Raw genomic sequence first — 25,056 nt, forward strand, 5'->3', positions numbered from 1 at the left:
TTTGTGACCCCATCAACTGTAGCCTGTCAGGCTCTTCTGTCCATGGGGATTCTCCAGGCAAGAATACTGGACTGGGTTGCCATGGCCTCCTCCAGGGGATCTTCCCAATCAAGGGATCTAACCCAGGTCTCCTGCATTGCAGGCAGATTTTACCATTTGAGCCACTACGGTCAGTCAAGGAATCTTCAAAAACTTAAATGCAATGAAGATGTAAAATTAAAATTTCCCCTTAGTTCAGAAATTAAATCCGTGTGTGAAAAAGGGCAGGTTGAAGGCATTAGATTAAAAATAGTGCCCCAAGACCTGGGTGTTAATGGCTATGGAATTGTTTGTATCATGAAGGAGTGAGTTCATGTGACTAGAAGAATTCACTGCTTATTTGACCTTTGTCTAGGGATTATTATATCTCCTGAGATAATTTCTCAGATAACTGCAATTTATAAGCATATATTTATACTTTTAGCATGATACATATATCAATATTATATTCAGAGGGGGTACAGTGAATTCAAAACAAAACTCAAGATATTATATAAAATCAGAGATGGAGAAATAGGTAAAGGGAAATAAATGTTAGATATCCCATGAACTTTCTTTTGGGGTAAATGTGTATGTGTATACAAAGAGGCAAAATACCTGGGCATAAACAGATTCCCAACTAATCATGTGAAGGACCAGATAAGCTCACAGTTGAAAATCTATAATTATTAAGGTATCTAGAGAGCTCTTATTACAGCATTTAGTAGGATTATATTTTTTCTTTTCTTTAAGTGCCACAATGGAAATCTAAATTTCTCTAAAACATTTTAAAACGGCTTCTATTTCTATACATTTTAAAAACACTAAAGCATAAATAAATCTATGGCAATATGTCATTTTTCAATTTTTTTTTTTGTATGAATCAAGCCAAAGCAAGATTTAGAAGATAGCTAAACAAAACAACTGCCTAGGTCAATTTATGTGAATGATTTAGAAGAGTTTCCATTGAGAAGAATTTTTTTCTGTATCTTTCTGGTAAAAATGACTAGATTTCTACTAAAAATAAATATGACATAGATTTCCTTTGGGGTTTAAGATCAGTATTTGTTAATTTTCCAAACCCATGTAAGCTGTGACCTATGGATTTTCTAACTTGTGTTATGTCTTAAAGCACATCAGAGAACATAAATCTTTCCTGGCTTTAGATTTTTGCTCTTTTCCCACTGCATAAAAATGAGCAAAGTCATCAATATGCCTTTCATGGCTAGAGTAACTAAACAGAAACATTGAGGCACTGTTAAATTTCTACCTTGTTCAACCTAACATCTTATTAATTCTCCTCTTAGTCATATACTATTTTTATAAACTATACTTTATGTATTTTCAAATTGACTCAACCTAGTAAAACATTTTCTGTCTATACAAAGAACTGCTTTTTAATAATCTGATTTTGTCAGTATGTTTAATAATTCCATACTCATATTTTGTATTTTTTTAGTTTTCATGATCAATTCAGGTTTTATTTCCTAAGTATATCTGTAGCTCATATAAAATAAGCATTCAAACACGTATTTGCAGTGGTGGTCAACCAATATAATATTAATAACTTATGGAAACTAACATTTCCTGAGAGGGTGCTAGATGTCAGCCATTTGGTGAGATTTTTAAATGGAATGTCTGCTTTATTTTCACTGATTTCTCATTTTGTACATGAGGAAACAGTCTTATAAAGCTCAAGAATCTTGCCCATGAATCTAAAAATGATTTGTCTTCCAAGTCAGATCTTATATACTATGACTCTCACAAATGAGATGAATTTTATATAAATTCCAAACTGAAAAACAATGCATTTTTATAATTTCCAAACAGAACAGTGGATTAATCATGCTTGTTATTGAACAAAATTGAGCTTTATGTTGGATTGTTGGGAATTGCCTTTGGGTTTTATATTTTCTGCCTGGAATCTAACTGTGATCTGACCGACAAAAGGTAACTGCATTTTTGGCCAGCTTTTTGTTTTTTAAAATCTATCTACTTCAATATTTCTTATAGCTCCATGCACAGTTACTGTTAACTTGATAATTTGTAGACTGAAAAGAAGAAACTGTAACTTTTTCTGCCAGTGATCAGCTTCAACATGTAATTAAATTTAGTCAAATTCCATTTCTTTATTTTGATAACAGACGTCTCCTTTTCTTTGTGCCCTGGGTTGCTCACTAATGTATTTTTCTAGGTTCTCCCTCCCACCCCTCGTTTCCTCTCCTTCTGTTTTTGTACCCTTAGTCCAAACTTCCCATCATAGAATCCTCAGGTCTGCTCTCCCATCATCCTTTACTAAGTCTCAACTGGTACCCAAGTTTGTAGTTTCAATCACGGTGCAACGCACTCACTTGAGGTGAGTCAAACATGCAGTTTCCACAGTTTATTGATTATTTGCAAAATTTCAGTATGAAATTCATCCTGTGTCTTACCTCATCAATTCTCTTCCCAGCATCTAGGCTGATGGTGACCTGTTATTATGCCAGCCCTAGAGAGTATTCCCTGAATTGTGTTTTGGGGAGCAACAAATTGGGATAAAATTTTCCTCCAAAATTGAAAAGACAAAGTATCTGGCAATGAATCACACTTTTAATTTGTCAATGTGCTTAGCTTTGCTTTCTAATTTTTTCCCCTATGAGCAGAGTTACATTGGGTTAGCCATAAAAGCCTTGCTAAAAACATCATATTTTGAACAAAATTGTTTCAATGTAAATTACACATCCCTTAGTTCTTTTGGCTATAACAACTCATGCTGATGGTTTCTTTTTAAATATCTATTTTGCTATCTCTATTATTATATTTTTCTTTAGTTGGTATCTGAAATGAGCCTCCATAGCCTAGTCGAGTTTTGTATAATGATCAGTAGAGGGAAAATAACTTTTCTTTAAAAATAGATTTGACTATAGTATATATTCAGTAATAAATTGAAAATCTTGAGTGTGGTGTTTTATGTCCACTATGTATACAGTGTTTTAAAACCAAAATTTAAATCAACTTATTTGTTTTAATTTATAGTATGTTTATATTTGAATAAGAGCCACTTGGTAAACATCATTTACTTATCCAAATTTTAGCATCACAACTCAGAAACACACATGAAAAATAGTTTGGGAACCAAACAGGAGTTCGTGCTGCTTCACTACCTGGTGAAAGAGGTATTTTACCATGTTTTAGATTTCCCTTAATGAAAAGGGAAATGGAAGCGTTTGGCGACATCTGTATTCCTGTTTTTGATTTTCCCTAATTCAAAACAGTAACTATGGAGCACCCATCTTGCCAAACAAATGCCAAGGTCAGGAACATATTCCAGTTTTTCTAGGCCCTAACTCTGCTTTGACTGATGATCTGAAGGGTAAATATTTTTGTGGTAATATTTCATTTAGGGGCATGAAGAATATGAGATTACCCTTTTCTCATCGTGCACAGAAATTAACTCTGTCTCTTCCATTGTTCTTTCCCCTCTAAGTTGAATATTGTTGAATGTATTTCTTAAAGACATATTGCAGAATAAGGGCAGTGCTGGTTTTGCATCTTGAGTATGGAGTACAGGGGGAAGAAGTAGTTAGTTCAGTCACTCAGTCATGTCCAGCTCTTTGCAATCCCATGGACTGCAGCACACCAGGCTTCCCTGTCCATCACCAAGTCCTGGAGCTTACTCAAACTCATGTCCATCGAGTCCATGATGCCATCCAACCATTTCATCCTCTGTTGTCCCTTTCTCCTCCCACCTTCAATATTTCCAAAATATTTCAATATTTCTAAATCCAGCTTGAACATCTGGAAGTTCACGGCTCATGTACTATTGAAACTTGGCTTGGAGAAGTTTGAGCATTATTTTGCTAGCGTGTGAGATGAGAGCAATTGTGCAGTAGTTTGAACGTTCTTTGGCATTGCCTTTCTTTGGGATTGGAATGAAAACTGACCTTTTCCAGTCCTGTGGCCACTGCTGAGTTTTCCAAATTTGCTGGCATATTGAGTGCTGCACTTTCACAGCATCATCTTTTAGGATTTGAAATAGCTCAACTGGAATTCCATCACCTCCACTAGCTTTGTTCGTAGTGATGCTTCCTAAGGCCCACGTGACTTCACATTCCAGGATGTCTGGCTCTAGGTGACTGATCACACCATCATGATTATCTGGGTCATGAAGATCTTTTTGGTATTGTTCTTCTGTGTATTCTTGCCACCTTTTCTTAATAACTTCTGCTTCTGTTAGGTCCATATCATTTCTGTCCTTTATTGTGCTCATCTTTGCCTGAAATGTTCCCTTGGTATCTCTAATTTTCTTGAGTAGATCTCTAGTCTTTCCCATTCTATTGTTTTCCTCTATTTCTTGGCATTGATCACTGAGGAAGGCTTTTTTTTATCTCCTCTTGCTATCCTTTGGAACTCTGCATTCAAATGGGTATATCTTTCCTTTTCTCCTTTGCCTTTAGCTTTTCTTCTTTCCTTAGCTATTTGTAAGCCCTCACCAGACAACCATTTTGCCTTTTTTCATATCTTTTTCTTGGGGATGGTCTTGATCACTGCCTCCTGTACAATGTCACAAACAGGTCCATAGTTCTCAGGCACTGTATCAGATTTAATCCCATCAATCTATTTGTCACTTCCATTGTATAATTGTAAGGGATTTGATTTAGATCATACTTGAATGGTCTAGTGGTTTTCCTTACTTTCTTCAATTTAAGTCTGAATTTGACAATAAAGAGTTCATGAGCTGAGGAAGAAGAGAGAGCTCTTAGTCCAAGAAAGGCATCGACAGTCACTGGTGACCTGGCTAAACTTTGGCTCACTCACAGGAACGAAGGAAAATCATAACAAACCAGAGCATCCACCCACCTAAGTCAACAGTGAGTATTGTAAGTGAGGACCAAAACTTGAAATTGGAGGGAAGATGCTTCGATAGGAAAATTACGAGTCCCTAATACCTTGAACATGGGTTATAATTTCTCTGTAGTCAAACTAGTCAAGTTTTAATTTGAAAGGAATGGAAAGGGGTAGGGGGACCACCCGTGTTGTGGATGTAGGAAGTGTTGAGTGGTCTTCCCTCTTGATGTTGTTGCTGTTGTTCAGTTGCTAAGTTGTGTTGTTGTTGTTCAGTTGCTAAGTTGTATCTGACTCTTTGTGGTACCATGGACTTCAGCACGCCAGGCTTCCCTGTCCTCTACCTTAAACGTCACAAAACCAGCAGCTACCACAGCATCCTTGACAGATGCAGTGTAGATGTCACTGCCAGACCCAGGAGATGTTTGGATTTCCTCCAGTCTTCTCAAGGTGGGGAGCAGAGACCCAAGAGGAAGGCATTAGCCCTAAAGGATCCCTAACAAAAGGGCACTCTGTGTGCTGAAAGGAATAGAGTGGGCAGGGATGACTTAAAAACATGACCCTTCTCGGACCTTTATTTATTCCTTTAAAAAGTATAATCATTATTTTACTGGGAAGAATACATAAGACATTGTGTGTAAAACAACTGTTAAATTACCACATGTCAACATGGCAGCTGCTTCTTCCTTTTTAACTTTAGAAACATTGAATTGGCTCCTCTCCTCAATTCCCAGTTTCCCTGACCCCTCTGAAAGGCTTGCTGGCTACAGCTTTTGGGTATCAGCTCTATTTATGAGTGGAGGTACTCACATGATTTCTCTGGGAGGTAATAAAATGATAGAAGCATGACAGTTGAGGTGTGTTTCTGACTCGAGCAGACCAATAAGTAAACACCTGGGAAGTACCTGTTATTTTGCTTCCAGACAGCTCAGTAGGATGCTTTTGCTCTGGGGGCCACCATGGAATCATGAGGTCTCACTTGGTCCCTTATGTGTAAGTAAGGCTCCGCTTTTCTTCACTCAAAAGAATGGTTTGTGATCCAACCATCATATGTGAAGGATTAAACTAAGTCCCAAATATCTTAACTCCGTTTTTTTTCTTTTTTGACAAAAAGTAGACACTTATCATGGTATATACATTAGGTATCCAGTATCAGGCTTTCACTATGTGTATTTTGGAAAGTATCTTTTACTCCTTTCACTCTTTCTTTTTATTAAGCGTCAAAATGATTTATTTCTCTTGCATTTTGGTAGTTCTGCACTATTCTAAGGCTTCTAGAAGTAGCTTATGATGATTTCATAGGTTCATGTATCAAATTGAAAGGGAAGGTCAAACATTTAATGAACTATGTTTTTCTATATGATAAAAGTTCTTTTTGCATAATCTGTCATATAAGCTGGTAAAAAAGAATGTTTCCTTTAGAGACTCATAAATTTCCCAAGTAACTGCATTAAGTTCATTGCAAAGACCACTTTCATCCACTACAGATAAAATTCAGCGTCTGAAATTAATTTCAGTGCTATGAAACAAACCCAAACGAGGCTTGACGTCTAAAAGCTTTTCTTCATTGATATCTTAACACGTAGTAATATATAGTTTTTAAAAACTTTTTGGTTGATTTCTGCTGAAATCCTGCTTTCATTATAGTTTTATTGAACTCTCCTGTGATTTTAAAGGAAAGACGTGTATGTGTGTGTACACGTTTCTTATTTTAAAAAGTCACATAAGAACTGGAAAAGATACTAAAAATAATTCACTCTTCCCATGGTTTTGTGAAAAGAATGTTTCTGCTTTCTTAAAATAAATGAGACCTGTAAGACCAACTGTAACCAAGCTTTTGGGGGCGTGTGACAGATGATGTCTGTAAAACTCTTAGGGCCTCAGGGGAAAGGCTCTATATATAAAGAGAAGAGCTATTAAAAAGTAAGTGCTTATGTGAAGGTAAACTACAATTCCTAGTTTGAGATTCATATTTCCACTAGCTGAAAAGAGAGCTTCAGTAAAAAGCATTTGTGAGGCTGGTCCCGCCTGAGACGGTGAGCCGCTGTGTTTCAGACAATGTCCCTGGAAGGAGACTAATCCTTTTCCATCACTCAGGCCCACCCTAAGCACAATAAAACATTTGCGCGTTCTGGAAAGCTTCCCCCATGAGGCACAAACCTCTGGCCCTGCTCCTTTATGTTTCTCTTCCTTTCTTCCTTCTGCCCCGGCCCCCCTCCAGAAGCCTCTTGAACTGCAGGTCTCAGCTGTTTGAGTTTCCCTCTATCTTGCCTTGAGCCACGATACCCATATTTCTAACGGAGAATCCCAATTTCTTTTCTCACCTCCATGATTTTCTCAGGTAGATGATAATGATTCCTTCCACAAACTTCACAAAGAATTGAAACTCCTTAAAAAATCTTTTCCTCCTTCAAACTTCTCTATCCTTCACGTATCCCAATCCTAGAGGAAAATGAATTTCTTCCATTGCACTGTTACCAAAAACTGCGACTGCATTTCTTGTCTGCCGGTATAACTCAACCCCAGCTCATGCTGGCTCCTCAGGAGCTGGTCCCCAGCTGTCCTCTGTGGGTGTCATACCTCCAGTGTTATCTTTTCCTCTTTATCATCAGCCACAGAATTCTTTCCTTATTTGCACACATTATTACATTTGACCGTTCTTTTCTTGTTGACACTTTTTAGTAATGAATATATATATATATAATTGCTAATATATAATACTTAATATAAGATGAAGTAGTTATTTTTAATTTACTCTTTTAAATTTAAATATAGCAAAGGGATTGCATGAAGCACCTGGCTTGTTAAATAGTGTTAAATAAAAGCTTAGAATCACCATGAAGAATCACTAAAAATTCTAACCACCTTGCACTCTGAAGTTCAAGAATATATGTAATTTGCTAATACCACATTACTGGGAGTTTTAAGTATCACTGAAATAGTTTAAAATCCCAGCTTTTCCTTGTTTTTGTTTGAGATTACAAGGCAATGTAAACCATCTTCACAACAGGAAAATTCTGAGCATGAATGTAAAATTCTATTTATGATACTTCAAGTATCTGGCAATAGGTCTGTGCTTTTACTATAAAAATAGAAACTGCAAATTTTTCATCAAGTTATAACACAGTTGAAATTCATAGCTAGATTGCAATTTGCTTAGTTTAAGATTTCACTGAGTTAAAATGTATATGGAATTTAAGTAGACAAAATTCTATCTCCCCCACATTCCTTAAAATCGGATATAAAAATGATTTAGTCTATATGCCTGGTAGAGAATTCTGCACATTTTAAATCATCTGTTTCTAAAAAAGGTACAATTCCAGTATAATTTAGAGCCGGGGAACTATAATTTAAGAGCACCAAAATCAAATTTAATCACAGATTGAAACTAAGCAAAAAGCAAGAGAGTATGTGAATAAGAAACAGTGCAGTGATTTGTTTTCTGTGAACTAGCCCACAGCGGATGCTGTGAGCTCTTCTGAAGTGAAGAATAGGTAATTTGTGCACAAGTTTCATCACAGGTGTTTTGGGTTAAGCATTCAATTACTGTGGGTTTATAGGGGGAAAAAAAACAGTGGAATTTATGCTAACATCTTACAGTGATATCAATGTTTGGGCTCTGATAAATCCTCAAATGAATGTTTTTCAAATTGTGTATTCTGGAGGAAACTGAATGCTCATATTTGGAACCACTTATCCTTATAACATCAACATGTCTCTAAAGAGCTGTTTTATGTCAGAGGCTCCTTTAATAACCCTGTTTCTAAAGAAATAAACATTTCAAAAGTCACATTTTCCCCAAAAAAACAGTCTGAAATACAAAACGAATCAGTTGAGGATGGATCCTTGGTTTGCCAGTGTACTTTCTGCATGATTCCAAACTTTAAATAGTTGTGTTCAGAGGCAGACATGAATACAATACTCTGACACCCAGGACTTATATAAAGTCATACAGATCAGGGGAGCAAATCTGGAATCTTTATCTTCAGTTATGGCAAAATGTGTAGGTTAAAGCTCCAGCATCACATACTTTCCTAATGATTCTTGTGTGAAAAGAATAATTATTTCCTTAGAAGATACTATCCTAACTCCATCTTTATTCATTTCGCAGTTAATAAAACTGAGAAATGTCCCAATATTCACTTCTCAAATTCTTCCTCTTCCCTTGATACTGTACAGTAATTTTGAAATGAAAGCAAGATGGCCAAAATAGGAATAGTTCTAAAAAAATTCACATGGAAAGATTTAATGGGCATTCTTTGTTCAAATGTGAAAGATGATAACTCTGGACTCCCATACTTGTCCTGATCACCCCTTTTATTTTATAATCCAAGAATTCTGTGATACATAAACCTGGAATAATTGGGCACCATGTTCTTTTGGGTCCTGTTGCCATCAGTGAAATCACTGGAATGCTGATATATCCTTCAGAGAAGCTTTTCTATCTTCTCTCCCATTTTGTGTGGGAGATTCCAACTGAATTTAAACTTGAACAAATCCCAACAATCAAGTTCTTCTCCCTCTCTTGCTCTCACCCTGCCCATTTCCTCTTTCCAGTGAACAAGATCAGGACATGGATGTGACATAAAGAAAGTGTCCTCCTGTTCTAGGACCATTTATTCCCATCACTTGCCCTGCCCCTCACTTTGAGACGGTTTTGGATCTACCTTAAAACCTCCAAAGCCATCAGATTGCTGCTTGGCGTACCTCTGAACTGCTGCAACTCTCTGAAGCTGACGCTGCTATAGTAGGTCATCTGAACCCACCTTCATCCTGGGGCTGCCGTCTTGTACCAGTGTGGAGCTACTTGGAAACCACTTTTCTGAGGTAGGAAGAATCTTTGGCCATCACTTGTGTTACATCATTAACCAAACGCCAAAGTAGGGCTCCCTTGCTGTCTGAGGATTTTATAGGGACTTTGGGTAAAAATAGATCTGTTAGATTTCCATGAATCCCCTTGGTTCTTAAGGAATTCATCATGCAAACATTGGAGCAAGGCCAGAAGGAAGACTGAGTTACAGACTCAAAATCCCTGCTTCCTCATACTCACTGGGACATTATTCTGAATCTGTACTCTAGGGCTTCACCTTTTCCTTATGATGAGTTCTCTCCCTTTAGGTCTTTCTATTCTCTTCCAAATATATGCCTGATGTTTTGCTTACCCATCTTCTAGCTATGCCTAGACTTGTCTGAATCCTAAAATGATTAAGCGTGGATTCCAAGTTGGTGTCCCTTATCACCATTTTATTACTCTTTTTATTTCCCCAGGTCATTTTTATTTCCAGTTTATATTCTTTTATATTTTAATTTTTCAATGATATATATGGATATATATTCTTTATATATAGTATAGTGATAGTGAAAGTGAAGTCACTCAGTCATGTCCGACTCTTTGCGACCCCATGGACTGTAGCCTACCAGGCTTCTCCCTCTATGGGATTTTCCAGGCAAGAGTACTGGAGTGGGGTGCCATTTCCTTCTCCAGAGGATCTTCCCGACCCAGGGATTGAACCCGGGTCTCCCGCATTGCAGGCAGATGCTTTACCATCTGAGCCAATGCGTATATTTACATATACATTCTTCTTCATATTCTCTCCCATCATGGTTTATCAGAGGGTGTTGAGCATAGTTCCACGTGCTGTACAGCGGGACCTTGTTTCCTATCCACGTTTTCTAATGAGAAGTCAAAAATGAGGATTAGCTTTGAAAAATAAAACCACTGCAATACACGTCTACGTACATAATGGTTTTCCTAAATCACAATGTTTCACATAGGTTTCTTTACTGATATATTTGCAGTATCTAAATCACCCTGTATCTTAAATAGTAAAAGTCAGCATTGTTAAATAGACTTTATGAAAGATTCCCTACTTTTAATACCTGCAATAGAGTCTGGATTTCTTTAGCACTTCTAAGGAGAACGACTGTTCAGCCCTATTCAAAAGGTTCAGTCAACATCATCAGTGGAGGTGTAATGTGTCTGAAGGAGAAGGCCAAATAATGCTTCCATGGTGTGGCTCAAGATCAAGACCCACTGAGCAAGTATTAACTTATGGAATCTTAATAGTCACCTCATTGCTGAAGTGGAAAGGAAACCAAGAGGAAACTTAATAATATCAAAAGTTATTTTAAAAGGAGTTCACGTTTGTTTGAAGGGGACTTTGCCTCACACACAATGTCCCCCTTTGTAAAGACCAAGAAACCCATATTTGTCACACACACACACACACACACACCTTTATAGTTTTCAAAGCATAAATCTTGAGAGCAATCTTCTTTCTCCAGAGATAAAAATCAAAATATTGAAAGTCTTTCAAATAATTACAAAAGGTACCCTCTTATAAACCAAAGACATTTGGAACTTTGGGCTCAGTGCCTATTTAATGAGAATAGGGTCAGTGTGTTGTAATGAATAGAAAACTGATTTTATTGTATTCCATTTGTGTGTCGTGTGGCAACCTATTTCAATATTAGAAAGATCATCTACTAAAAATGATTTCTGCAGTTATCCGTGTATACAAGTAAAAAATTTCGTTCCTGTTAAATTAACACTTCATTAAAACATCAAACTCAAAGCTCAACAAATACTTTTTATGTTGTGTTCCAGGACAGAAAAAAAAAAAAAAAATCCAAAATTTAAAGAACAGATCGCCAGTTATTCTAGTCCATCACAGTCAGGTTTCTCAGTTCTGGTTTTCTTTTTTTCTTTTGCTGTGCTCTCTGTCACTGGAAACATCTTAAACCAATTTCAAGGGCTACACCTGAATAAACATGTTGTAAAAGTGTTTATGTATCGAGGTGGGTCAGTTCAAGGTATGGTATTTGGCTGGAACTTCTAATTTCTCTTTTTACAGCAAAAGGGCTGCCAGAAGGAGGAAGTCTGAGCTGAATTAATACATTTGTTACAGTGGAAGTAGAATGGAAACTACTCTGACCACAAATCAAACTGCCTCTTTCATTTATGCCAGTGATAGAGTTTTTCTAAGAAATATAGACTCTGGCATGGAGCCACTGTAAGTTTGCATTTAAAAGAGAAACCCATAGGCTTATTTGTTTAAGGTTTACTGCTCTGATTATTTTGAAGTTCTTTCTCTGCTAGGATGGAGTGGAGTGGCATTTGGGAAGGGAGCGGCTATTTTCACGTTTGTAGGAATGTAACAAGTTTTCCCAATGAGCGATTGTTGAGGACACCAGTGAATGCTGTCTGCATTGACACACATGCATTTTTTCAACCAATATCTCCACATTTGAAGGACTTCTGTGTCCCTTGCAACAGCTGCACCACCTCACTTAACACAGTCTCGTTTTCTGATGGTAGAAGGTCCCTGCACGATACAAGTATACACAAAAGTGTTTATGCTGCCAAAATAAATTGTGTTAAGAGCAAGAGTTTATTTGCTAAAATGCCACTGATGCCATTTCAGGGACTTGATTTCTTTCTTCCAAGGTGGGTTAGGTCTTATAATGCACTGAAGCTGCTGCACAGTCTTGACTGAATAAATATTTTAAGAAAACTGGCACATCCCTCCAGGGGCAAGGCACAGCCAATCATGCACGTATTTCTAACCACATGATATATTACTCTGAAAAGATTGGTAACTTTTGTATCTGGAGTAGAATTTGTTTTTGCATGAGCTTTGAGTAATTTTCAACTAAATGTACAACTTAAAGTTAAATACTTCATTCTCTCTGGGTAATTTTCACTGAAATTTTTATCGGTCAATAGTTTTCTTTATATATATGCACATACATACATAAACACACACACACATATATAATTTTCTGGGATATTTATTTTAAATGAGAAGATCATAACAAGAGTGAATTGTAAAATGTATAACAAATGCCTAACTCCTAAGGTATTTGTGAAATCAAATCAAATAATGCATGGAAACCACTAAGAAAATTGCCTATCACAGAGTCAGAAAGTATCATGGTAGATGCCAGTGGCTGCAGGTGTTGAAAGAGATGGGGAAGGGGGACGGGGACTAGCGTTTAATAGTGACACGAGTTTCAGTTTAGGAAGGTGAAAAATTCAGGACATGGATGATGGTTGGAGTTGCACAACAGTGTGAATGTACTTAGTGCCACTGAACTGTGCAAGGTATGGTTAAAATAGTATATTTTATATTAATATTTTGTGGCTTTTATCACAATAAAAATATTAAAATAGAAAAGAATACCTAGTGTACATAGCAAGTGCTCCAAATGCATTTGATGTTGTTATAGTGATGAGTATTATTTTTGCTACTCCAATGGGAGAAGCACGTGATCAACATCTACTTCTAGTCTCTAGGGCAGCTGACTTCTCACCCACTATAGCGCAGACCCTGTGCGCACTCCTTTTCTGATAAACACCCACCGCAGTGGACTCAGAAGGGTCTAGGACACAGACTGCTTTAGACTAAGCTCATCTGGAATTTTTCTCCTTTCTGAGCATTTCCAGGCTTGATTTGCATCCTCTGAAATCCTTTCAGTAAACATCATTCAAGTGTGTCCAAGCGCAGAGAAAATTTTGAAGTTTTCATGTTTGCTTCAAAATCCTCTACATAGAGAAAGACCTGGTGCTTAAAGTAAAGCTCCATGCCCAGCAGGGGCCTCTGGAAGGTTCTTTGAAGTGCTTTAAGTGGATCACAGCTTTGTAAAGTTTGCTGGGCACAGGCCCGAAGTGAGGAGGGGTTTATCAACCCTGGAAAGTCTCCAAAGAAGCAGGGAAAAGTAGAAACACCCAGCCAGCTATCCAGCTTTAATCACACAAAGGAAAATTATAAGGCATTTAATGCAGAAGTGCCTGTAGCTAATATTTCTGAAATCACTGGTTAACACGGACATTTCCAGCCTAATGGTGGTCAAGCCATTTAGAACGTTACCAACTTTCAGGTCTGAGAAAGAGCCCAACAGTGAAGGCCTGGGGGTGTTGTGTGGCTAAAGGGTGATACGAAATGGAAAGCCAAGAATGGATAATCGTCTGTAACAGTACATTTTCCACGTTTATGAGATTCTTTGGCCCGCAAATAAAAGGTTCTGACGGTGTTTTCAAACATTTACCTTTTTCCACGGACCCTCTGAGCTCACCCCTCAGCAGCTGAACTTCATCTCTTCTTAATAAACCCAGTGCCCCTTCCTTGGTTCCAGGTCACAGCATCAACGTGAAGTCGGCCGGCCTCGTGGGACGACATGGGCCTCAGTCAAAACAGCCATTCATGGTGGCCTTCTTCAAGGCAAGCGAGGTACTTCTCCGATCTGTGAGAGCAGCCAACAAGAGAAAAAATCAAAACCGCAATAAATCCGGCTCTCATCAGGACTCCTCTAGAATGTCCAGTGTTGGAGGTAAGATAAAACCAGAGCTGCAGTTCTGCACAGAGAGTTATGGGGTCGTATGTTGCAAATCAAGTAGCCACAGTAAATTTACCCCCTGGTATACCCTCATTTGGTCTATTAAATCATCCAGCCGTGTTTCTCGCATCCCCCAATTGTTTCATTAGCAAATCATTCAGCAATTCATTTTAAAGTAAGTGGGACTTACCTAAATCTGCTGAAAGATGCAATTCAAATTCAAATCAAGCTGGCAATAATAAAATTATTAAATGGCTACATCAACAAAAGCTAGTCCAAACTGAACTCCACAACTTGTGAGCTGACCTTTCCCAGGAATCTCACATGGATGGGTAACAAGTAAATTCAAAATAAAAATATTCCTTTGGTACTTAAAACAGTACATGTGAATCATGAGCTTAATTTTTCTGCCAAAAGAAGCAGGGTAGATTGTATGGAAATTAAGTTAATATTTATATTCCCATTAATTATTTAGAGAGATGTTATGTGGATAATTTGCTTTGAGTGTGTGTATACATATACATGCTCATATGAAATCAAACAAAATGTTGTAAATGCACAGTTGATCCCACTGTACTTGCAATTTAATCTATTAATTGATAGATAAAAAATACACTTGATCTGAACTTATCTACATGATAAAATCTGAAGTAGTTTAATTATATACTTTGTACCAATGAGTACCTTGTTTAGTTCAGTTGCAAACAAATTTTTATAAGCTGTTCTTAGATGAAAATGATGGCTATTTTATTCCTAGGAATTGTCTTATCTATGAAAAATAAACCTATTTGAAGGAGAAAACTTGCCCTAGAACATCGCTAGTTAGTACGAAGTGTTTGGTCATTTGTAAAATGTGTCTTCTTCTGTGTCGATGGCCACCATATGCAGTGTACTTGTGAGGCACCATGAATGAGCTGGTGAACAAAACAGATATGACCTCTGCATAGGTATTTCAGCAAATACGAATGTTTTGCTCTTCCAGAAAGACACATCCACACAGTGTTTGCCATTAATGATTATAAATGAAACAAAAATATATAGAATTTTTTTTGATCCTGGGACTCTTAGCAAAAATACTAAGTGGAATTCACTGGAACCCTCCTAGAGTGAAGGCACAGGAGAAGTGTGTTAGAGAGAAGTCTATTTTATGTATCTAGCAACAGAAGCACAGGGAAGGGTTCTATGAAATTGCATTATAGTAAATTACATTCTACACAGAAATCATGCTTTAAAATAATTTTCCATCAAATAAGCTTCACTGTCTTTTTCACTTGAAAGTAAATGTGATATTAGTACCTTATTACAAGGCTATTTTATAAAGATCTTCACAAGATATTTAGTTTGGCAAAAATTTTAATTGCTTAATATGAAAGATGGAGAAAAATAACTTTCTAAGAACTTTTCTTCCTTGTAAATACTAGCCTGTCAAAGTTGTATATTTTTCTTTTCATATAGAATGGTTCTGAAATGGGTTGAAATGTTTTTAATTTAATGTAGCAGATTGCATTAAGAAAAAGATTTGTTAAATCTTGAATAGAACAGTAAATAATTTTTGAGAAAATTTCAAAGGGAAAAGTCACCTGCGTATTATTAGAGCTGGTAATGACTCTGGCAGAGGCATTGCAGCAAATGAAATCATCTAAGTCTTTCTCCCTATTGGTGAAATCTATTTATCTTCCCTTCCTGACCACAGGTAACAAATGTGCTTCTATAACTAGAAATGAATAAAACACATGAAGCAGAAATCACGTAACTTTTCACCAGTTTCCTAACACCATTTAGAGTACAAAATTATTCTAATATAGACCAATATTTTCTTTTCAAAAAGTGTGTCATTGGCACCCATTTCTGTGAAATATGTAGTAGGTGGTTTTGGAACATGTTCATATTTTGATAATAAGAAGAAAGAAAGTAGTTGGTCTGTGTGTATGAGACTTAACCTTTCAATAGGTAGTAATCAAGCAGACGGGAAAAGTTCTCGCAGGATTTGACCCAAAAGACAGGGGTTTAATATAAACATAAAATCTGATACTTAGGAGACTTGAAATGCTAGTGAAATTTTAAAATTATCCATGATTGAAACACTGTGTGAAGATGCTGTAACTAAGAAAGGGGGTCAGTAGGGAGAATGGAGAGATGTAGTAGAAGTTTGCTTGGTTGCATTTTTTTTTTGTTTTTGCAAAGTATATTCTCAAATGTTAAAAATCTCCAACAGTGCAGAACCCAGGTCATTCTTGCTGTCTTTACCTCATCCCTTTCTTCTTTCAAAGAGTCCTGTCTTCTGACTTCTTAGTGCCCTTTTACTATTCTGTGCCCCTGTGGGAGAACCTAGAACAGTGTCCAACACAAAACAGCAACTGCACCAACACACATTCAGGAAATTAACATGGTCACTGTCTGGGAGAACCAGCTTCCTTTTTCAGCTGTGCATATATAGAACCACTGCCCGTAGACTTTCTGCCGAAACCCTCTGTCTTTGCTGCTCTTTAGGTTTTTAGCAAGAACTTTGAGCAGACACTTTGTGAGAGATGTTACTTACTTCACAATGAGCCACCACAGTTGATTTTCCTTTGAACTTGGGTTTAGGGGAAAGGAAATGTAGGCAATAGCTGAATATTAACGTTACCACCCTTTGGGTTGGAGAGGCACTAAGTTGATAAGATTTTAAAGCACCTACCAAGAGCAAGATGCTATTTGAAGGACTATATCAGTATGCAAAAACAATAGAGCATTCAAAATTTAAAGTATTTGCAAGGCACAGAGCAAGTTCTTGTTTACTGCAGAACTGCTTGAAAAGGTGCTTATCACAAGCTTGGTATCACGACCACTGGTGCCCTGCCTGCAACTCCCAACTCTGACAGGTGCTATATCTTGCCTAATGGATACAATGTAAAGTCATTCCTCTTGGACAAACATTTTAATCAAAACCAGAAAGAACAATCCATTGAAATTATTTGTTTAGAGTATGTTGTTATATAATTAATACATAATTTTATTTTTTAAAAATAATCACAAATAAAGCTAAAATTCTCCTTTAATCACTTAATTCTTTTAAGATAAGTTATGCTGATATACTGTTATCAACATAATACAAGTACTTCCAAGTTTTTTCCTCCCTATATGCGTCACTTTTGGAGAATATGATTTTATCATGTGTTATATAGATACATATTCTTTTTCAGATTCATTTCTCTTATAGGTCATAATAAGATACCGGCTATCGCTCTCTGTGTGGTACAGTAGGTCCTTGTTATTTATCTGTCTTATATACAGTAGTGTATATCTGCTGATGCCAAACTCCTAATTTCTCTCTCCTCTTCCAGCCCCCTTTGGTAACTATTAGCTTGTTTTCTATATCTAAGTCTGTCTTTGTTTTGTACATAAGTTAATTTGTATCTTTTTTTTTTTTTTTTAGGATTCCACATATAAGTGTATCACATAATATTTGTCTTTCTCTGTTTTACTTATTTCACTTGTATGATAGTCTGCAGGTCCATTCATGTTGCTGCGAATGGCATTATTTCATTCTGTTTTATGGCTGAGTAATATTCCATTGTATCAATACATGTTTACTACTTCTTTTTTTATCCATTCACCTCTTGTTGGACATTTAAATTGTCTCCGTGTCTCAATTTTGTAAATAGTGCTGCTATGAACACTGGGGTGCATGTGCCTTTTCAAATTATAGTTTTCTCACTCAGAAGTGGGATTGCTGGATCGTATGATAGTTCTATTTTCACTTTTTAAAGAAACTTCCAGACTGTTCTCCATAGTGGGCACCAATTTACATTCTCCCCAACAGTCTAGGAGGGTTCCTATTTTTATGAACTTTTTTAAGAGCAGTTAAGTTCACAATATTGAAAGGAAGGTACATAGATTTCCCATGTACTCCCTACCCCACAAATGCATCATCTCCTCTGCTATCAACACCACTCACCATGGTGGTGCATTTCTTACCAAAGATGAACCTACACGGACACATCACAATCAACTACAGTCTATGGTTTACCTAATGTTCACTCTTGGTATCATATAGTTGGTCTTATGGATTTTTTAAACAACATATTTCAACCATCTTTCAAATTAGTGACTTCATTTTTTTATACTGCTACAATATATTCAACACTCCTTTTTTAAATTTTATTTTATTTTTAAACTTTACATAATTGTATTAGTTTTTCCAAATATCAAAATGAATCCGCCACTCCTTTTGTCAGAATTTATTTAGTCATGTCACTCTTAAAAAGACATTTTGGCTGTTTTTAAATTGGGGCTTTCAAAATCAATGCCGCAGTAAAAATCCTGCAAGGCTGCACCAGTGAGAATGGTTTTAATCCACATGGTTTTATAGTAATTAACACTAAAAGCTCTGAATATGCAAAATTTTGAAGATCCCTTCTCAAATAATAGTTAGCTTGTTACCTAGATCTAGTTCGATCCATCTTTTTATCTATCTATTCATCTGTGTGTGTGTGTGTGTGTGTTCACGCGCACACTCAGTTGTGTCTGACTTTGCAACACTATGAAATTGTAGTCCTCCAGGCTCCTCTGTCCATGGGATTTCCCAGGCAAGAATATTGAAGTGGGTTGCCATTTCCTTCTCCAGGGCATCTTCCTGACCCAGGGATAGAACCTGTGTCTCCTGCTTGACGGGTGGATTCTTTATCACTGAGCCACCTGGGAAGCCCCATTCATCTGTACCTTTATCTTTCCTTCTGTCATTTAACCCTGGGTCCACCTCTTAGTAGCTGTGTAATCTTGGACAGGGCATGTTACATCTATTTCTTCATCTGGAAAGTGAGAACATTAATGATACCTGCCTCACAGAATAAAATTACATGAGTTGCAAGGATTAAACGAGTTAATGGGTATAAAGAATGGAGAACACTGTGTATACTTATTCAGGGTTAAACATAATCATTATTACCAAATTATGGTTTGATTTTTCCAAACTGGTGCCTAAAGAGTTCAGACTTTTGCATCCGTACCCATTCCGCTGATCACTTATTGTCAAGTTTCTATCTAGAGAGAATTCTAGAGATGATATGTCTGGGTGTGGTTTATTGCAAAATATTTATTCATTGTTAAATGAATGTGTCACAGTGTGACACAGCATTAACTGCATGATCATGCAAGATGGGTAGCATCAGAATCTTGCTTCTGAAAAGGCATTCCCTTAGACAGTGGCAAAGATGTGCATGCTAGTAATTATCAGGAGATCAATTCTACTAGAGTAGGTACAAGGAAGTGTGGGAGCAGTAAGGATAGAGCATGATTCCAATGAGAAAAAATAGATACTTTTCATAAATGGAGGTGAAGCCATTTCAGAACTTATATGCAGTTACAGAACCACATAGCAGTGTCTGATGGCCATGGAGTGCTAGTATTCTTGTATGAGAGCAGTGTGATATCAGCTAGAAAGTTATGCAGGGACCAAGTCATAATGGTCAGTAACTGTGGTATTTCCATGCAGGCATTTGGAAAAAGGAGTGTCACCATCAGATACGCATTTTTAAAAAGTTCAATTTGGCATCAGAAAGAAGGATGGTATGCCAAAGGGAGAAACTGGATGCCAAAATATGATTAGGAATCTAGTCTAACCCTCCAAGCAATGAAGATTATAGATTGGAGACAAGGGAAGTGGGATCCAAAATACATGGAATGGAGTTAGCAGGACTCCAGAGATGGGGGTGTGAGTGGAATATGTAAGGCGCACGCAGCCTTGAGCCCCAATGGTTAGATGAAGCACAAGACTCGAAGCTGAGCACAAGTCAGTAAGCTGAGTGCTTACTAGAAACTGGAGTAAGAGAGAAACATTAAGGATGGATCCTCCACTGGGAACATTAGTACTTTAAGTAAAGGCAAAAGAAAAAGAGCAATTCCATCAACAAGGCAAAAGACTCAAGGTCAGAGAGCAAAGAGGAGTCAGGGATGAAGGGTTATCCTAGGCCCAAGTTCCCAGAAAGGATGTTGGGGGAGTACGAGGTACCCAAGAGTGCAGAGGACTCTGATAGGTTAACTAGGCTAGAGGGTGGTCGCTTAAAGGGAGTGTGGACAGATTCAATGTTGGGTAGGAGTGAGAATGAAAGAAAATCAAGAAATGTATTTATTAAATTTTCTGGCTTGAGCCACTAGATCCTATTAACCAAGTAGAAGGAATGGAAAGAGTATGAGGTCAGAAGCCAAAATAGTGAGTTGGAGGCATTTGAGAAACTTTCATGCAGAGACATCTTGCAGGCATTTGGAGACAGGTTTGTGGATGGGTTTTTATGTCAACAAGCTCTAAGGTGAGCACGTCCTCTGCATCATCCACAAAGACACATTTTGAGCAGAGTCAAGCGAACACACCAGACAGTTATTGTGTTGTGGTGTCTGTTCTGTGTCACACATTTGTACACAAATCCCTACACAAATAAATAACTGTGACTCCTACTGGGTTATATGTCAGTTCGGTGAGGGGTTCATTGGATGTGGGACTTGGGGATTAAACCAGAGTAGCAGTAGCATTTGAAATGCCTCATCTTTGGGAGTGGTGTTATTTATTTGGGATTTATCATGATTTTCTCTACCCCAAAGGCCATGTCAAATTTTACATTATTGAATACTCCAGTAACACTGCACCTGCCACTTTATAGGCACGTCATGCCTTCATTCATTTGACATTTTCATTTTCTATTAATTAATGAACTCCTGCAGCGTGGAGACTGATGTCTGTGACCTCCCCCAGGGTATTAAGCAAGAGATGTTGATGTCTCTTCCTCTGTTTTGAGACACAGCATCTCGTTCTATTTGGCTAGGTTAAGCTGTTGATTGTTTAAATGTTGAATTCTATTTTGGACTTTTTTTTTCTTCTCTTACAGATTTAACCATATTTTATTCCTCAAAGACACTAACACCAGACTTTAAAAAAACAAAGAATCCTGTACCTGTTTGTGGAGTTTTTTGGATATTCTTTTGTGCTCTTCACAGCTTACCTAGCATGTGTCCATTTATCTGGTGGTTTCTTCAGGGACTAGTGGACAAACCATTGAGGCCCTGTGTAGACCTCAGAAGTTTTATTTACCATGCATTTCACTTTTTTCTAACATAAAATGAATTTTAACAAATCAAACTAAGACAAAGGTTAAATTTGTATTATTGAAATGAGAAGGGGGAACGGGAAGAAGGCAGTCAAATAGTATAAACTCCCACTTGTAATAGAAATACTAAGGATACAACATGATAAATATAATTAACACTGTTGTATGTTAATATGAATGTTGTTAGAAGAGTAAATCCTAAGAGTTCTTATCAGAAAACAAGAACATCTTTTATTTCTTTAATTTTGTGTATATCCGAGATCACTGTTCAGTAGCTAAGTCGTGTCCGACGCTTTGTGATGCCATGGACTGCACCATGCCAATCTTCCCTGTCCCTCACTGTCTCCTGGAATTTGCTCAAACTCATGTCCATTGAGTCAGTGATGCCATCCAACAATCTCATCCTCTGTCGTCCCCTTCTCCTCCCACCTTCAGTCTTTCCCAGCATCAGGGTCTTTTCCAATGAGTTAGCTCTTCGCATCAGGTGGCCAAAGTATTAGACTTGATCTCCAGCATCGTCCTTCCAGTGAATATTTAGGGTTGATCTCCTTTAGGATGGACTGGTTTGATCTCCTTGCTCTCCAAGGAACTCTCAAGAGTCTTCTCCAGCACAGTTTGAAAGCATCAATTTTTTGGTGCTCAGCCTTTATGGTCCAATTCTCACATCCATACATGACTACTGAAAAAACCACAGCTTTGACTATATGAACTTTTGTTTGCAAAGTAATGTCTCTGGTTATTAATATGCTGTCTAGATTTGTCATAGCTTTTCTTCCAAGGAGCAAGCGTCTTTTAATTTCGTGGCTGCAGTCACTGTCTGCAGTGATTTTGGAGCCTAAGAAAATAAAATCTGTCACTGTTTCCACTTTTTCCCCATTTATTTGCCATGAAGTGATGGGATCAGCCCTGGGATTTCTTTGGAAGGAATGATGCTAAAGCTGAAACTCCAGTACTTTGGCCACCTCATGCAAAGAGTTGACTCATTGAAGACTCTGATGCTGGGAGGGATTGGGGGCAGGAGGAGAAGGGGACGACAGAGGATGAGATGGCTGGATGGCATCACCAACTCGATGGACGTGAATCTGAGTGAACTCCGGGAGTTGGTGATGGACAAGGAGGCCTGGCGTGCTGCCATTCATGGGGTCGCAAAGAGTCAGATATGACTGAGCAACTGAACTGAACTGATGGGACCAGATACCATGATCTTGGTTTTTTGAATGTTGAATTTTAAGCCAGCTTTTTCACTCTCCTCTTTGTCCCTCATCAATAGGCTGTTTCATCCTCTTCACTTTCTGTCATTAGAGTTATATCATCTGCATGTCTGAGATTATTGATGTTTCTCTTGGCAATCTTGATTCCAGCTTATGATTCATCCAGCCCAGCATTTCCCATGATGTACTCTGCATATAAGTTAAATAAGCAGGGTGACAATATATAGTCTTGACACATATTGACTCCTTTCCCAATTTTGAACCAGTCTGTTGTTTCATGTCTGTTCTAACTATTGCTTCTGGACCTGCATACAGGTTTCTCAGGAGGCAGGTCAGGTAGTCTAGTATTCTGATCCTTTTAAGAATTTTCCAAAGTTTGTTGTGATTCACATAGTCAAAGGCTTTAGCGTAGTCAATGAAGCAGATTTCTTTCTTTCTTTTAAAATTTTATATCCTGCAACTTTACTATAATCATTGATTAGTTCTAGTAATTTTCTGGTGGAGTCTTTAGGGTTTTCTATGTAGAGGATCATGTCATCTGCAAATAGTGAGAGTTTTACTTCTTCTTTTCCAATTTGGATTCCTTTTATTTCTTTTTCTGCTCTGATTGCTGTGGCCAAAACTTCCAATATAAAATCAACACACAGAAATCCCTTGCATTCCTATACACTAATAATGAGAAAACAGAAAGAGAAATTAAGGAAACAATTCCATTCACCATTGCAATGGAAAGAATAAAATACTTAGGAATATATCTACCTAAAGAAACTAAAGACCTATATTTAGAAAACTATAAAACACTGGTGAAAGAAATCAAAGAGGACACTAATAGATGGAGAAATATACCATGTTCATGGATTGGAAGAATCAATATAGTGAAAATGAGTATACTACCCAAAGCAATTTATAGATTCAATGCAATCCCTATCAAGCTACCAACAGTATTCTTCACAGAGCTAGAACAAATAATTTCACAATTTGTATGGAAAAACAAAAAACCTCGAATAGCCAAAGCGATCTTGAGAAAGAAGAATGGAACTGGAGGAATCAACCTACCTGACTTCAGGCTCTACTACAAAGCCACAGTTATCAAGACAGTATGGTACTGGCACAAAGACAGAAATATAGATCAATGGAACAAAATAGAAAGCCCAGAGATAAATCCATGCACATATGGACACCTTATCTTTGACAAAGGAGGCAAGAATATACAATGGATTAAAGACAATCTCTTTAACAAGTGGTGCTGGGAAATCTGGTCAACCACTTGTAAAAGAATGAAACTAGAACACTTTCTAACACCATATACAAAAATAAACTCAAAATGGATTAAAGATCTCAACGTAAGACCAGAAACTATAAAACTCCTAGAGGAGAACATAGGCAAAACACTCTCTGACATACATCACAGCAGGATCCTCTATGACCCACCTCCCAGAATATTGGAAATAAAAGCAAAAATAAACAAATGGGACCTAATTAAACTTAAAAGCTTCTGCACATCAAAGGAAACTATAAGCAAGGTGAAAAGACAGCCTTCAGAATGGGAGAAAATAATAGCAAATGAAGCAACCGACAAACAACTAATCTCAAAAATATACAAGCAACTCCTACAGCTCAACTCCAGAAAAATAAATGACCCAATCAAAAAATGGGCCAAAGATCTAAATAGACATTTCTCCAAAGAAGACATACAGATGGCTAACAAACACATGAAAAGATGCTCAACATCACTCATTATCAGAGAAATGCAAATCAAAACCACTATGAGGTACCATTTCACACCAGTCAGAATGGCTGTGATCCAAAAGTCGACAAATAATAAATGCTGGAGAGGGTGTGGAGAAAAGGGAACCCTCTTACACTGTTGGTGGGAATGCAAACTAGTACAGCCACTATGGAGAACAGTGTGGAGATTCCTTAAAAAACTGGAAATAGAACTGCCTTATGATCCAGCAATCCCACTGCTGGGCATACACACTGAGGAAACCAGAAGGGAAAGAGACACGTGTACCCCAATGTTCATTGCAGCACTGTTTATAATAGCCAGGACATGGAAGCAACCTAGATGTCCATCAGCAGATGAATGGATAAGAAAGCTGTGGTACATATACACAATGGAGTATTACTCAGCCATTGAAAAGAATACATTTGAATCAGTTCTAATGAGGTGGATGAAACTGGAGCCTATTATACAGAGTGAAGTAAGCCAGAAGGAAAAACACCAATACAGTATACTAACGCATATATATGGAATTTAGAAAGATGGTAACAATAACCCTGTATATGAGACAGCAAAAGAGACACTGATGTATAGAACAGTCTTATGGACTCTGTGGGAGAGGGAGAGGGTGGGAAGATTTGGGAGAATGGCATTGAAACATGTGAAATGTCATGTATGAAACGAGATGCCAGTCCAGGTTCAATGCACGATGCTGGATGCTTGGGGCTGGTGCACTGGGACGACCCAGAGGGATGGTATGGGGAGGGAGGAGGGAGGAGGGTCCAGGATGGGGAACACATGTATACCTGTGGTGGATTCATTTTGATATTTGGCAAAACTAATACAATTATGTAAAGTTTAAAAA

At 37.5% G+C, this 25,056-nt stretch overlaps 1 protein-coding gene across 1 annotated transcript in view; it reads left to right on the top strand.

The window, feature by feature from the left end:
• The window catches only part of BMP5 (bone morphogenetic protein 5), a 144,212-nt gene that overhangs the window by 105,763 nt on the left and 13,393 nt on the right, over window positions 1-25,056 (top strand). Inside the window, 1 exon segment of the mRNA NM_001305016.1 lies at window positions 13,978-14,172. Within this exon segment, the coding sequence (NP_001291945.1) occupies window positions 13,978-14,172 (195 nt within the window).

The sequence above is a fragment of the Bos taurus genome, chromosome 23 (assembly GCF_002263795.3).
Source record: "Bos taurus isolate L1 Dominette 01449 registration number 42190680 breed Hereford chromosome 23, ARS-UCD2.0, whole genome shotgun sequence".
NCBI classification, from domain to species: domain Eukaryota; kingdom Metazoa; phylum Chordata; class Mammalia; order Artiodactyla; family Bovidae; genus Bos; species Bos taurus.